This window comes from Chelonia mydas, chromosome 13, assembly GCF_015237465.2.
Source record: "Chelonia mydas isolate rCheMyd1 chromosome 13, rCheMyd1.pri.v2, whole genome shotgun sequence".
Lineage (NCBI taxonomy): Eukaryota > Metazoa > Chordata > Testudines > Cheloniidae > Chelonia > Chelonia mydas.
Window position 1 is genome coordinate 30,244,196 of NC_051253.2, and position 12,439 is coordinate 30,256,634.

A 12,439-nucleotide genomic window follows, 5' to 3' on the forward strand; every position below is an offset into this window, starting at 1 on the left:
ACTGGAGCACCCACAGAAAAAAAAAGTTAGTGGATGCTTAGCACCCACCGGCAGCCAACTCCCCCCTTCTTCCCCCCCTCCCCCTCCGCGCCCCCAGTCCATCGGCAGCCACCGATCAACTCCTCCCCCTCTCTCACAGTGCCCCCCCCCCGACACCGTGATCAGCTGTTCCGCAGTGTGCAGGAGGTGCCGGGGGGAGAGGGAGGAGTGGGAATGGGGCGCGCTCAGGGGAGGGGGCAGAACTGGGCAGGAAGAGGCGGGGTGGGGGTGGAGCAGGGGCAGGAAGAGGCAGGGCAGGGGTTGGAGCTTGGGAGAGGGATGGGATGGGGGTAGGGGCAGGGCCTGGGGTGGAGCGGGGTTTGAGCATCCCTGGGGCCCAGAGGAAGCAGGTGCCTGTGACTAAGAGGGACAGGAGAATTATGATGGAAAAAAGGAATCTTCATTAAGAATACGTATCACACATTTAAAAAAACCACAGCAATTCTTAGTAAGACACTCTTTGGAACACTAGTAACAGAACTCAAGTATCAGCTATAGTTAAAATTTGAAAACGGACCATCCTGATTCTTTTGAACTTTCCTTAGAGGCTCCAGATGAAAATTAAAAAAAAAACAAAAAACTGCTTTTATGAACTTCCCAAATTATGTTTCTATTTTGAACACTATATTTTGTCTGTATAGGGTACAAGAACCCAATAAAATGAATGTTAATAGTGCTAAAACGTCTTTGGCCAAAACATTATGGAAGTCAGTCTTTAGACTGTATCATAGTTACAGAATTCAGTAACTGATGCATAGAAAAAAGGTCACTATGAACCCTACAAACAGATACTTTGCATAAGACATGCCAAAAGCACTTGTCTCAGTGCAAACTCATACCAATTAAAACATGCATATTAAAAACAAACCCGTGTGCTGAAAAAGCAGCATTCAGATACCAATTAAGCCATTTCCAGACAAACTGAAATCTTGCACAGATACAATTCAACAGCTGACATGAAACTTAGAGCATACATTGACTTCCCCTGCCATTGAAGTCAATGGCAAAACTCATCTTCAGTGGTGTAGGACCTGGCCCCTAGAATGTACATCTTCAGTAGACACCGTACTAAGGTGGTCTGTTCTCAGATATATCTGGTTAACATTAGTGATTTAATGAAAGACCGACAAATGGGAATCCACACTTTCACTCAACTCAGCTGGATCACTGCATACACAGATTTAGTACAGGGTGGATTTTATTGTAAGGTCAAACAAACTCCAAACTACATCAAATTAAAGCAAAACAAAATTTTAACATATTATATCAAGTGGTCTGTGTAGCTGATGTCCTGTTTTATAGGAACATAATTAATTTTCAAAACAGAATCCTTTTAACTATGATTTAAGAAGGGCAGATCATCAACTTGCGTAAACTGTCACACCTACACCAAAATCAATGGAACTATGACAATTTACACTACCTGAGGATCTGCCCCAGTATCAGCTGCAAATCGTAAGAGGATCGAAAACATACATTACAAAGATAAGCAATTTATTAACTTTTCCCATTTTTTATAAGCTTTCAAGCTCATTTTACTATTATAAGATTACTAACAAAACACTTATAACAGGACTGAACGCTAATAGATAAATACATATAGGAGCAAAATTTAGCAGTTAACACCAGATCCAAAGGGCTACCCACCATATCCATCACCTCTGGCTGAAAATATCCATGAAGGTTCATATATCTAAAGATCTCATTAAGTCAAACACAACCTGGAAAGGAGTTTTGTAAAATTGGGATATTATGGCAATTAAAAAAAAAAAAAAAAAAAAAAGATTTAACTCCTTACCGTAATCTCTTAGAAGTGCTTGTGCTGGTCTCTCACTATCTGGAGTTGTGGGTTCTGTGCTTCCTCCGCTTGCTGTACTAATGCCACTGTTAGTGCGACGGTGGTTTTTCAAAAGGTTATTTTCGCCACCATTCTGTAGATTGAAATCAGCATGAATGAGGGAGAAGACTGTATAGGTTAGCGTTCTGCATAATTGAAAAACACTCTTAGAAGATGTACTTAGAAGAATAAAAAGGCGAAACCTAATGGAATCAGCTTAGATATCTTGGAAAAGTATGTATAATACAGTAATTACAATACACTAAAAAAGTTCAGCTTTCCACAAAAAACTCACCATTTCCATCTGACAGCCAATGGCTTCTAAAAGTGCTGAGTCTTGAACAATATTTAACATTGCTCCTGCAACATTAAAACACAATAAGAGGTGAACTGCTTACAGTTCAAATGTGTGAAAAACAAACAGTGTGTGCGCTGCTAAAATCTACAAAAATGTGTCAGTGCTCACTTTTATAAAAGATCTGTTTAAGGGTTTATGATAGCCACAAGAATTTGCTTCAGACTCTGAAATTCAACACAGAGGGTGATAGACTAGCTCAGATTTTGCTGTAAATTATTTTAAATTCACTTGGATTGACAGAGAGGTTCTTTATGCTCCTCTCAACTCAGAAAGGCCTTTGTCTTTTAATAAAGCTTTTTTGTTTTTAAATCTTAACTCTTTTTTAATTAAAAACTCCCTGAACTCAACTCCGAAAAAGCAGTCTATTCTGCACGCACAGAAAGTATGGAGATGGGATTTTTTATGAGCTGCACACACTATGAAACCTTTACAAGGACAAGGCACCAGACACTGATTTAAAAGGAGCTGGGCAGGGATGGTCTTTTACTATGTGTATGTACAGCACCTAGTTCAATGGGTCCTGATCTTGACTCTGTCCTCTAGGGGCTACAACAGTCCTAGTGACAGATAAACACAACTACTTGTTCAGCAGACCCAATGAGCTGGCTGTGCGGACACAGTATCTATGATTCCCCATCTGTAGAATGGGGATAATACTAAACATCACTGGGACAATTTTAGTTGTCTATCGGAATGCTTTCACGGTGAAAAGTGCAATGTAAGTGATTTCTTAAGCAAAAGAATTTAAGGCTAGAACTTTGTCTCTTTCCACTTGCATAGCGGCACACAATTATTTAAGTCCTACACGATCCCTGGTAGTTTGCACAGTATTCTGCTCTATGGTATTGAGAACTCAAATCCTAGAGTTCAGGATTTTTCTTATAATCCAGCATAAAACAAAAACAAAAAAATAAATACATTCAAATAACCTAGTATCATTTGAGTGTTGTTGGGGTCTGTTTCAGTTTGCAAAGCTCCTATTAGTATATTCACAAGCCTCAACTTCAAGGATAGGAAGGTTACTGGTTTATCATATGATGATGAGCTGTCATCATTGCTGAATTTTCCTTCCAGGACAACCTGAAGAAAGAATACATTTCCTTTAATATCAATTAGCATAGACATGGATTTGATCATCTCAGAGCACTTGCATCTGTTATTTGATTACTTTTACAAATTAAGTAATTTAACTAATCCAAAATGAAAGTATTTGACTCTCTGCAGCATTACCAACATCTGTAATGTGCCATAGTATTTCCTCTGTAAGTGAAGAGCTGGATACAAGAAAGTCAGTGCTAAATGGAGCAGTTAACTAGACAGTAAAATTGGGCTTGGTATAATTGCAGCATAACAAAGAAAGCAGAGTAAGTCAAACATAACCCAATTCTCTCTTTCCTCGGAGGATGGAGGAACCTTGTGGATTTCTAAGATATTCAGACTTTGAATATCATTAAACTAAACTAGCTTGACATCACACTTGAGCACAGTAATATCCTAACCTACACATTTCTTCCCTCTCTCCACAAGTACATCCCCCATTGCCATAATTTCTTACTCTGAGGATGGAGGGACATCTCTTGGGAACCCCTATGAAGGCTGTTCTTATATTAGCCAGACGGAATGCTGGAAAGCAAGGTGTGCCATCTGCTTTCAATTCCCCTACAGCCCCTGAAGAGCTGAGCTTGCTGCTTCAACAGCCCTAACAATCTGGAAGAAAGACCAAACCTGTACCCTTTTGTGCAGAGGACAAACCGCAGGACCACTGAGTCAGCTCTGCAACTTCACGTGTAACATGAACACGGATTATTTCTGAAAAATGCTTACAAAATATATAAAATAATCTCACAGAAAACAATCACGTTAATTCATTACCTCAGATTTTATGGTCCCAAAATGATGAGGGAGAGGCAACAATGACAGCAAAATATTGATAGAGGATCTTCTCAGCTCTGTAGGGTTTACGTAGGTTTTAAACTTTGAGAGCTCTCTGCCAATAAGAAAAAGCATTAGAAAGGTAATCAACTTTTCACAGGAGTTTGGAATTAAATTTAATTCCATACTGATTAAATTTAGAGGCACAAAAACCCTAACAAAGAGCACACAGTATAATATGGTAGCTGTTTCACTTTGGGCTTAGAAGCCTTACTTTGTGTTATCAATGATCGGACTTTGAATTCATGTATGTCATGAGTGATTTTCTTTTTAACAGAAAGGTGTATGCTGAAGCCAGAGCTACAGATAACAACCTAGGACTTTAGATTCTTCATTTTAGTGCTAGGCTTTAAGAATTCAAGCTTTAGAGACAGAAAGACCCTCAAGGCAAATCCTCCAACTGCAACATGAAACAGTCCAACAGCTTGATATACAATGCAGTAATCAGCTAATAAGCTCCACAGAACCATGGTAAGTGTCATGATTTCATTTTCAGTGAGTTCAAATGAAGCTTATCTACCCCAAACAAGAACACACATGCTTCCATGACTGGTTTTTAAGATGCAGTTTGAAACCCATGCATTAAGCCCTTCCAGTCTCACCACCATTTCACACCTACCATTTTCAATAGCATGTCATCTCATACTAGTCCAACAGAATGTTTTACCAGGACTAAGAGGAATAAGTACTTTATGAGGTGCCCACCCAGCAGCTGAGTGTACACTCTTTGGTACTCAAGAGCTAGACAAGGAATACAGCAGCAAATATTTCCCTCTAAACCATTCACACACTATATTTTAAACTAAGGTAACCAGTTGTGCATAGGCATACAGTCACACACACAACGAGTTAGCTATATAAGGTATGGCATCTGTTGCCTAAGACCTAGAAACAGGATCTCCTTTTATGAGGGCAAGACAAACTGCCTCTTCAATCAAACTGAAGGAAAAAAGAAGCATGTGACATGGTTTTAATCTGTACTTTCCTTGTTGAGCCAGAACAAGGCTCTTTAGCCTCCACTCTAATCTAATCTAACATTCAAACCCAATGTGATTGCGCATACAACCGAAAAATAGGGGCATTTGACATTTAACCTCTTACACTGAACTGCCCAGAAGGAATAAACACACTTCTGTGAGTAAATACGCAGATATACACTATATTTCAAATATAGAGATTTGGTTAAAAGCGGTTTAAGCCCTTTGGCAAAGTCAAAGACATGCTAAAAACTGGACCCAAACAAGGGAACCCATGATTGAGAACGTGCACTTAGCCTTTTGGGGGGGGGGGGGAATAACTGTGCTTCTGAATGGTAGTTTAGGAGCAATATGTACAGCAGGGAAATTCACCCCATTTTCCATTAAATGCCACTTCCTTTTTAGCAAAAAGGTGCTCCCTTTATCCTGTGCCACTTACTCTCATAGAATCATAGAAGATTAGGGTTGGAAGAGACCTCAGGAGGTCATCTAGTCCAACCCCCTGCTCAAATCAGGACCCACACCAACTAAATCATCCTAGCCAGGGCTTTGTCAAGCCAGGCTTTAAAAACCTCTACGGATGGAGATTCCACCACCTCCCTAGGTAACCCATTCCAGTGTTTCACCACCCTCCTAGTGAACTAGTTTTTCCCTAATATCCAACCTAGACTTCCCCCACTGCAATTTGAGACCATTGCTCTTTGTTCTGTCATCTGCCACCATTAAGAACAGCCGAGCTCCATCCTCTCTGAAACCCCCCTTCAAGTAGTTGAAGGATGCTATCAAATCCCCCCTCACTTTTCTCTTCTGCAGACTGAATAAGCCCAGCTCCCTCAGCCTCTCCTGATAAGTCATGTGCCCCAACTTCATCTGATTTCTTTTTGCCCAATCCTCCAATTTGTTTAGGTCACTCTGGACCCTATCCCTACCTTCCAGTGCATCTACTTGTCCCCCCAGCTTAGTGACATCCATGAACTTGCTAAGGGTGCAATCCATCCCATCATCCAGATCATTAATGAAGATGTTGAACAAAACCCGCCCCAGGACCGACCCCTGGGGCACTCTGCTTGATACCGGCTGCCAACTAGACATCGAGCCGTTGATCACTACTCATTTGAGCCTGAAAATCTAGCCAGCTTTCTATCCACCTTATAGTCCATTCATCCAAATCATACTTCAACTTGTTGGCAAGAATACTGTGGGAGACCGTATCAAAAAACTTTGCTAACGTCGAGGTATATCACGTCCACAGCTTTCTCCATATCCACTGAGCCAGTTATCTCATCATAGAAGTCAATCAGGTTGGTCAGGCATGACTTGCCCGTGGTGAATTAATGTTGACTGTTCCTGATCCCCTTCCTCTCCTACAATTGCTTCAAAATGGATTCCTTGAGGACCTGCTCCTTGATTTTTCCAGGGACTGACGTGAGGCTGTAGTTCCTCGAATTCTCCTCCTTCCCTTTTTTAAAGATGGGCACTATTTTTGCCTTTTTCCAATCATCCAGGACCTTCCCCGATCGCCACAAATTTTCAAAGATAATGGCCAATGGCTTTGCAATCACATCAGCCAACTCCCTCAGCACCCTCAGATGCACTGCATCCGGTCCCATGGACTTGTGCATGTCCAGCTTTTCTAAATAGTCTTTAACCTGTCCTTTCACCACTGAGGGGTGCTCACCTCCTCTCCATACTGTGCTGCCCAGTACAGGAGTCTGGGAGCTGACCTTGTCTGTGAAGACAGAGGCAAAAAAAGCATGGAGTACTTCAGCTTTTTCCACATCATCTGTCAGTAGGTCGCCATTCAGTAAGGGTCCCACACTTTCCCTGAACTCCATGTCTAGCTGGCAGCTGGTGTCAAGTGGAGTGCCCCAGGGGTCGGTCCTGGGGCCGGTTTTGTTCAATATCTTCATAAATGATCTGGAGGATGGTGTGGATTGCACTCTCAGCAAATTTGCGGATGATACTAAACTAGGAGGAGTGGTAGATACGCTGGAGGGTAGGGATAGGATACAGAGGGACCTAGACAAATTGGAGGATTGGGCCAAAAGAAATCTGATGAGGTTCAATAAGGATAAGTGCAGGGTCCTGCACTTAGGACGGAAGAACCCCATGCACCGCTACAGACTAGGGACCAAATGGCTAGGCAGCAGTTCTGAGGAAAAGGACCTAGGGGTGACAGTGGACGAGAACCTGGATATGAGTCAGCAGTGTGCCCTTGTTGCCAAGACGACCAATGGCATTTTGGGATGTATAAGTAGGGGCATAGCGAGTAGATCGAGGGACGTGATCATTCCCCTCTATTCGACATTGGTGAGGCCTCATCTGGAGTACTGTGTCCAGTTTTGGGCCCCACACTACAAGAAGGATGTGGAGAAATTGGAGAGAGTCCAGCGAAGGGCAACAAAAATGATTAGGGGTCTGGAACACATGACTTATGAGGAGAGGCTGAGGGAACTGGGATTGTTTAGTCTGCAGAAGAGAAGAATGAGGGGGGATTTGATAGCTGCTTTCAACTACCTGAGAGGTGGTTCCAGAGAGGATGGTTCTAGACTATTCTCAGTGGTAGAAGAGGACAGGACAAGGAGTAATGGTCTCAAGTTGCAGTGGGGGAGGTTTAGGTTGGATATTAGGAAAAACTTTTTCACTAGGAGGGTGGCGAAGCACTGGAATGCGTTACCTAGGGAGATCGTAGAATCTCCTTCCTTAAAAGTTTTTAAGGTCAGGCTTGACAAAGCCCTGGCTGGGATGATTTAATTGGGGATTGGTCCTGCTTTGAGCAGGGGGTTGGACTAGATGACCTCTTGAGGTCCCTTCCAACCCTGATATTCTATGATCCTATGATTCTTGTTGTGAACATACCTGTAGAAACCCTTCTTGTTACCATTCACACGCCTTGCTAGCTGCAACTCTAATTGTGCTTTGGCCTTCTTGATTACACCCCTGCAAACATGAGGTGGACTTTGTCATAGGTCCAATGTTTTCTCTCTAGCTTCATAATGAAGTGTTCAGCCAAACCCTGGCAGGTGTTAAGTTTCTGGTTTGTCAAGAGCTTGTACCTCAGCCATACCATGTATGACTGCTACACTGAAAGGCCTCTGCTAGCATAAGGTACCGGTGACATTGTCAGTAGTTGTTAGCTTAGGAAGACTATGCAAGATGTGCATTATTTTGCTTTTCATCTGGCACATCTCTCTTGTTCTGTCAGATTCTAACATTAATTGTGGTACCACAGAGAACTCATACTTTCCCAAAGTCTCACACTGAGATCTGGACACGACCAGGAGACTAGCAAAAGAATGACCTGTCTGCGGTTAGCTCTGTTATAGTTCTGCCACCTTCACTCTGACTTTATTCTTTGCATTCAAGAACAACTTTAATCTGCTTTTCTTTATTGGAGCTCATGATAATTCTTTGGGTTTTGAAGGCTTCACACAAGTATCCATTCAACTGACATCTTTAGCTATCTCATCACTGAAGACTGCTTTCAATCAAAATATTAATGAACAAGTGTTCGGGTGAGTGCTTCTATACAACAGAAGGAGCACGTGTTTTTTTGAAATGCATGCCCTGGGACCTAATACAAGGAGAGTCTTGCCCACAGCTGGCAGTTGTCCCAAAATCTTCAAACTTTTTCTTGATGTACGCTCTCCCTCCAACCTTACCAAATTCAGTTTATGAGCACACTTCTTATACTATGTAAGGTGCCACTGAGCATTGAGTTTAACCAACTCCCCTACCGTGGTATTTTTCAAAGATTCAGCTACTAGTCCAGAGGTGGGCAAACTACGGCCCACATCCAGTCCATGAGGTCATCCTGCCCAGCCCTTGAACTCCCAGCTGGAGAGGCTAGCCCCCTGCCCCTCCCCCACAGCCTCAGCTCGCCATGCTGCCAGCACTCTGGGCGGCAGGGCTGTGAGCTCCTGCTGGGCAGCGTGGCAGGCTCTGGCTGGGCGGTGCGGCTGCCAAACATGCTGCTCTGAGCGGCATGGTAAGGGGGCGGGGAGGTTGGACAAGGAGCAGGGGGTCCGGGGGGGGGGGAGAGCAGTCAGGGGACAGGGAGCGGTTGGATGGGGTAGAGGTTCTGGGTGGGGAGCGGTCGGGGTCAGGGAACAGGGCGGGGATGGATAGGCATAGGAGTCCCAGGGGGTGTAACAGGGGGGTAGGGGTGTGGATAGGGGTCGGGGCAGTAGATCCCGGGAGGGGGCGGTCAGGGGACAAGGAGCAGGGGGTTGGATGGTGAGAGGTTCTGAGGGGGCAGATAGGGGGCAGGGACCAGGGTGTTTGGGGAGGCACAGCCTTCCCTACCCAGTCCTCCATACAGTTTTGGAACCCCAATGTGGCCCTCAGGCCAAAAAGTTTGCCCACCCCTGTACAAGTCAGTACTCTTTGTCTCCCCATTGATGCCTGAAAATTATCAAGACCAAAGTAAAAACCAAGGATTTTGTAATCAGTTATTTTGATTATAATTCATTGTGTTATGTAATGTATGTTATGTAACTATGTGCATACCAATTATAGATTGACTGAAGTAATTTCTGGCTGGATGCTGACGTCTTAACCAGTGCCTCATTACAACTCTTTTGGTAGAATAAAGCAAGCTGATAATCAGTACCACTGATTCACGTTTTTTTTTTTTTTTTTGCCAATGATGGCAAATCAACTTGAAGTGCTCCTTCCATTTAGAGTCATAGGTAATATTCAAAAAATGAATTGGGTATGATGTTCTCAGCACTACCTGATAACACAGCCTTGTCAATTGAGGGCCACAATTCAACTTTGTGAGGACTGCATGTCTGACTTGTCTGTGTTAAAGAATAATTTTTTAAACGTTGATTTTTAAACATGTTCTTGAATACATATCTACATAATAGTTCTAGGTTTGTCATGTTCAGTACCATGGGTAAGAAAGGGTTTTCGAATGATACCCAACTCAACTTATTTCCAATGCTGCATTATCAAAATGACCAACCATAACACCTGGAGCAGGGAGATAGGGGACAAGAACATGATGTTCCTTGGAAAGGTAACATGCTAGTATTGGGTCAAAACTCCAGCAACATAATTAGTTAAAGCTAGGTTTGGAAGGATTCAATTTTTAATTGGTAAATGTCAATTTCACTGTGCACACACAAACAGACAATAAATATTTCCAGCAATATTAATAGAAATTTACAGATTGGCAAAGTACAAAAAATACTGTTTGAGAACTTAAAGTTGATTTAAAGATATTTCCTTTGTATATTTAGACATGCGATGTTGGCAATTTGTGTTTTAACTTTTATAAAGCTTTAACATTTTGAATCTCAACATATAGCGTCATTAAATAATTATTGCTTGACTCCCTTACTGGCTGAGCCGCCCATAATTTCCCAGAAATGTGAAAACTTAAATCATTAAAAATAAAAAATGCTTTAAAATAAATATTGATATTATCCATCAAAATTATATTTTAAAAAAATCAAATCTGCCAAGCCTTGTTAAAGGAAAGGAAATGCAAGAGGCTGTGTGCACTATGGTTATTGTTATAAAGCCAGAGTCATTACCAAGCACTAATGTTGCTGTTTAACCTAGATTTACTGGGTCAGTGACCCTCAGGGTACCGTTTTGAATGCACTAGTGAAAACTATTCACAAGTAACATGTCAAAAGAAAAACTGTGACATCTACATGAAAAAAGTATTTACCTGTCAGGTAGAATCGTTTCAAGGGCAGAAATGAAGTAAGGAACCACCACATCAATCCCTTTCAGGTCACAGCAGAACAATGGAGGAGAGTTTAGAATAATGCTGGCCAGCACTGGGTGGCAAATGAAATCTGCTATCTGCAAACCCTGAATTAAAAGCATGTAAAATCTGAAAGAGAAAGACAGGATTAAATGGTTTGTACAAAAAGAGCCTTTGCATTAGCAACTAGACTGGTCATTAGTCAATACCTATTTTTAACCTTTTAAATTAAAATACAGACCAAAATTTTTCAATAACCAGGAGCCTACAGTTATGCTCCTGAATCCATATGAACCAAAGGGTGGCATTTTCAAATGCTCCTAAATGACTTAGGAGCACATATCCCATTGACTTCAGACTGCAAACTCTGATGGAGTAATATACCCATATCAAAGCATTTCATCTTTGATTTGTGGAAGTTCATATATTGGAAGATGATGTTGGTCACAAATATAGCACAGGTTAGAGTCTTACCAATTTTGTTTAAATTTGTGTTGTTCACACAGTAAGGATGCTAACAAGGCCCCGGTCTTGTCTTTTTCAGCATAGGTAAATATTGTAAGTATGAAATTTCTTAGTGGAATTTCAGATTTTTACATATTTGTTTCTACTAACATTTAGGAAACTAAAGGAAAAAGTACAAAGCATTCTACTTTCCATTTTATATTGCTAAATTAAGAACGAGCAACATGCAAATAAAACTCTAAATATAAAAAACCTAATTTGGTTTAAATGACTACTTTTATCCAGCCTGCGATACTTTCTATTGAGTCCTCATGCAAAGGTTTTGGTTTTGCCATTCCTGCTTTTAAAAAAAATATTTCCCTCCCACCTGTTGGTTATGTGAACCTTTCGCAGAATACAAAATGTACAGTGCTCACTTTATGTTATTTTTATTACAAATATTTGCACTGTAAAAATGATAAAAGAAATAATATTTTTCAACTCACCTCATAGCACTATGGTACTTGTATCTCTTTATCATGAAAGCGCAACTTACAAATGTAGAACTTTTTTGGTACATAACTGCACTCAAAAACAAGAAAAAATAAAACTTTAAAGCCTACACTCAGTCCTACTTCTTCGCTAAGACAAACAAGTTTCTTTACATTTATGAGAGATAATACTGCCTGCTTCTTATTTACAATGTCACCTGAAAGTGAGAACAGGCATTGCAAGGTATTTGTGTGCTAGATACGCTAAACATTCGTATGCCCCTTCATGCTTCGGGCACCATTCCAAAGGACATGCTTCCATGCTGATGATGCTCACTAAAAAAATAATGCATTAATTAAATTTGTGACTCAACTCCGTGGGGGAGAATAGTATGTCTCCTGCTCTGTTTTACACATATTTTGCCATATATTACGCGTTATGGCAGCCTCAGATAATGACCCAGCACATGTTGTTTGTTTTAAGAACACTTTCACTGCAGATTTGACAAAAATGCAAAGAAGGTACCAATGTGAAATTTCTAAAGATAGCTACAGCACTTGAAGCAAGGTTTAAGACTCTGAAGTGCCTTGCAAAATCTGAGAGGGATGATGCATGAAGCATACTTTCAGGAGTCTTAA

The 12,439-nt window shown here is 41.4% G+C and overlaps 1 protein-coding gene across 14 annotated transcripts in view; it reads right to left on the reverse strand.

Annotated features, from left to right (window-relative positions):
• RALGAPB (Ral GTPase activating protein non-catalytic subunit beta) overlaps positions 1-12,439 on the reverse strand; it is a 112,789-nt gene that overhangs the window by 37,497 nt on the left and 62,853 nt on the right. For all 14 annotated transcript variants that reach the window (XM_043526610.1, XM_037877287.2, XM_037877288.2 and 11 more), the window contains 5 exons: positions 10,827-10,994; positions 4,107-4,221; positions 3,164-3,314; positions 2,172-2,236; positions 1,838-1,970 (listed from right to left, as the gene is read on the reverse strand). In XM_043526610.1, the coding sequence (XP_043382545.1) occupies positions 1,838-1,970; positions 2,172-2,236; positions 3,164-3,314; positions 4,107-4,221; positions 10,827-10,994 (632 nt within the window). The remainder of the gene's footprint in view (positions 1-1,837; positions 1,971-2,171; positions 2,237-3,163; positions 3,315-4,106; positions 4,222-10,826; positions 10,995-12,439) is intronic.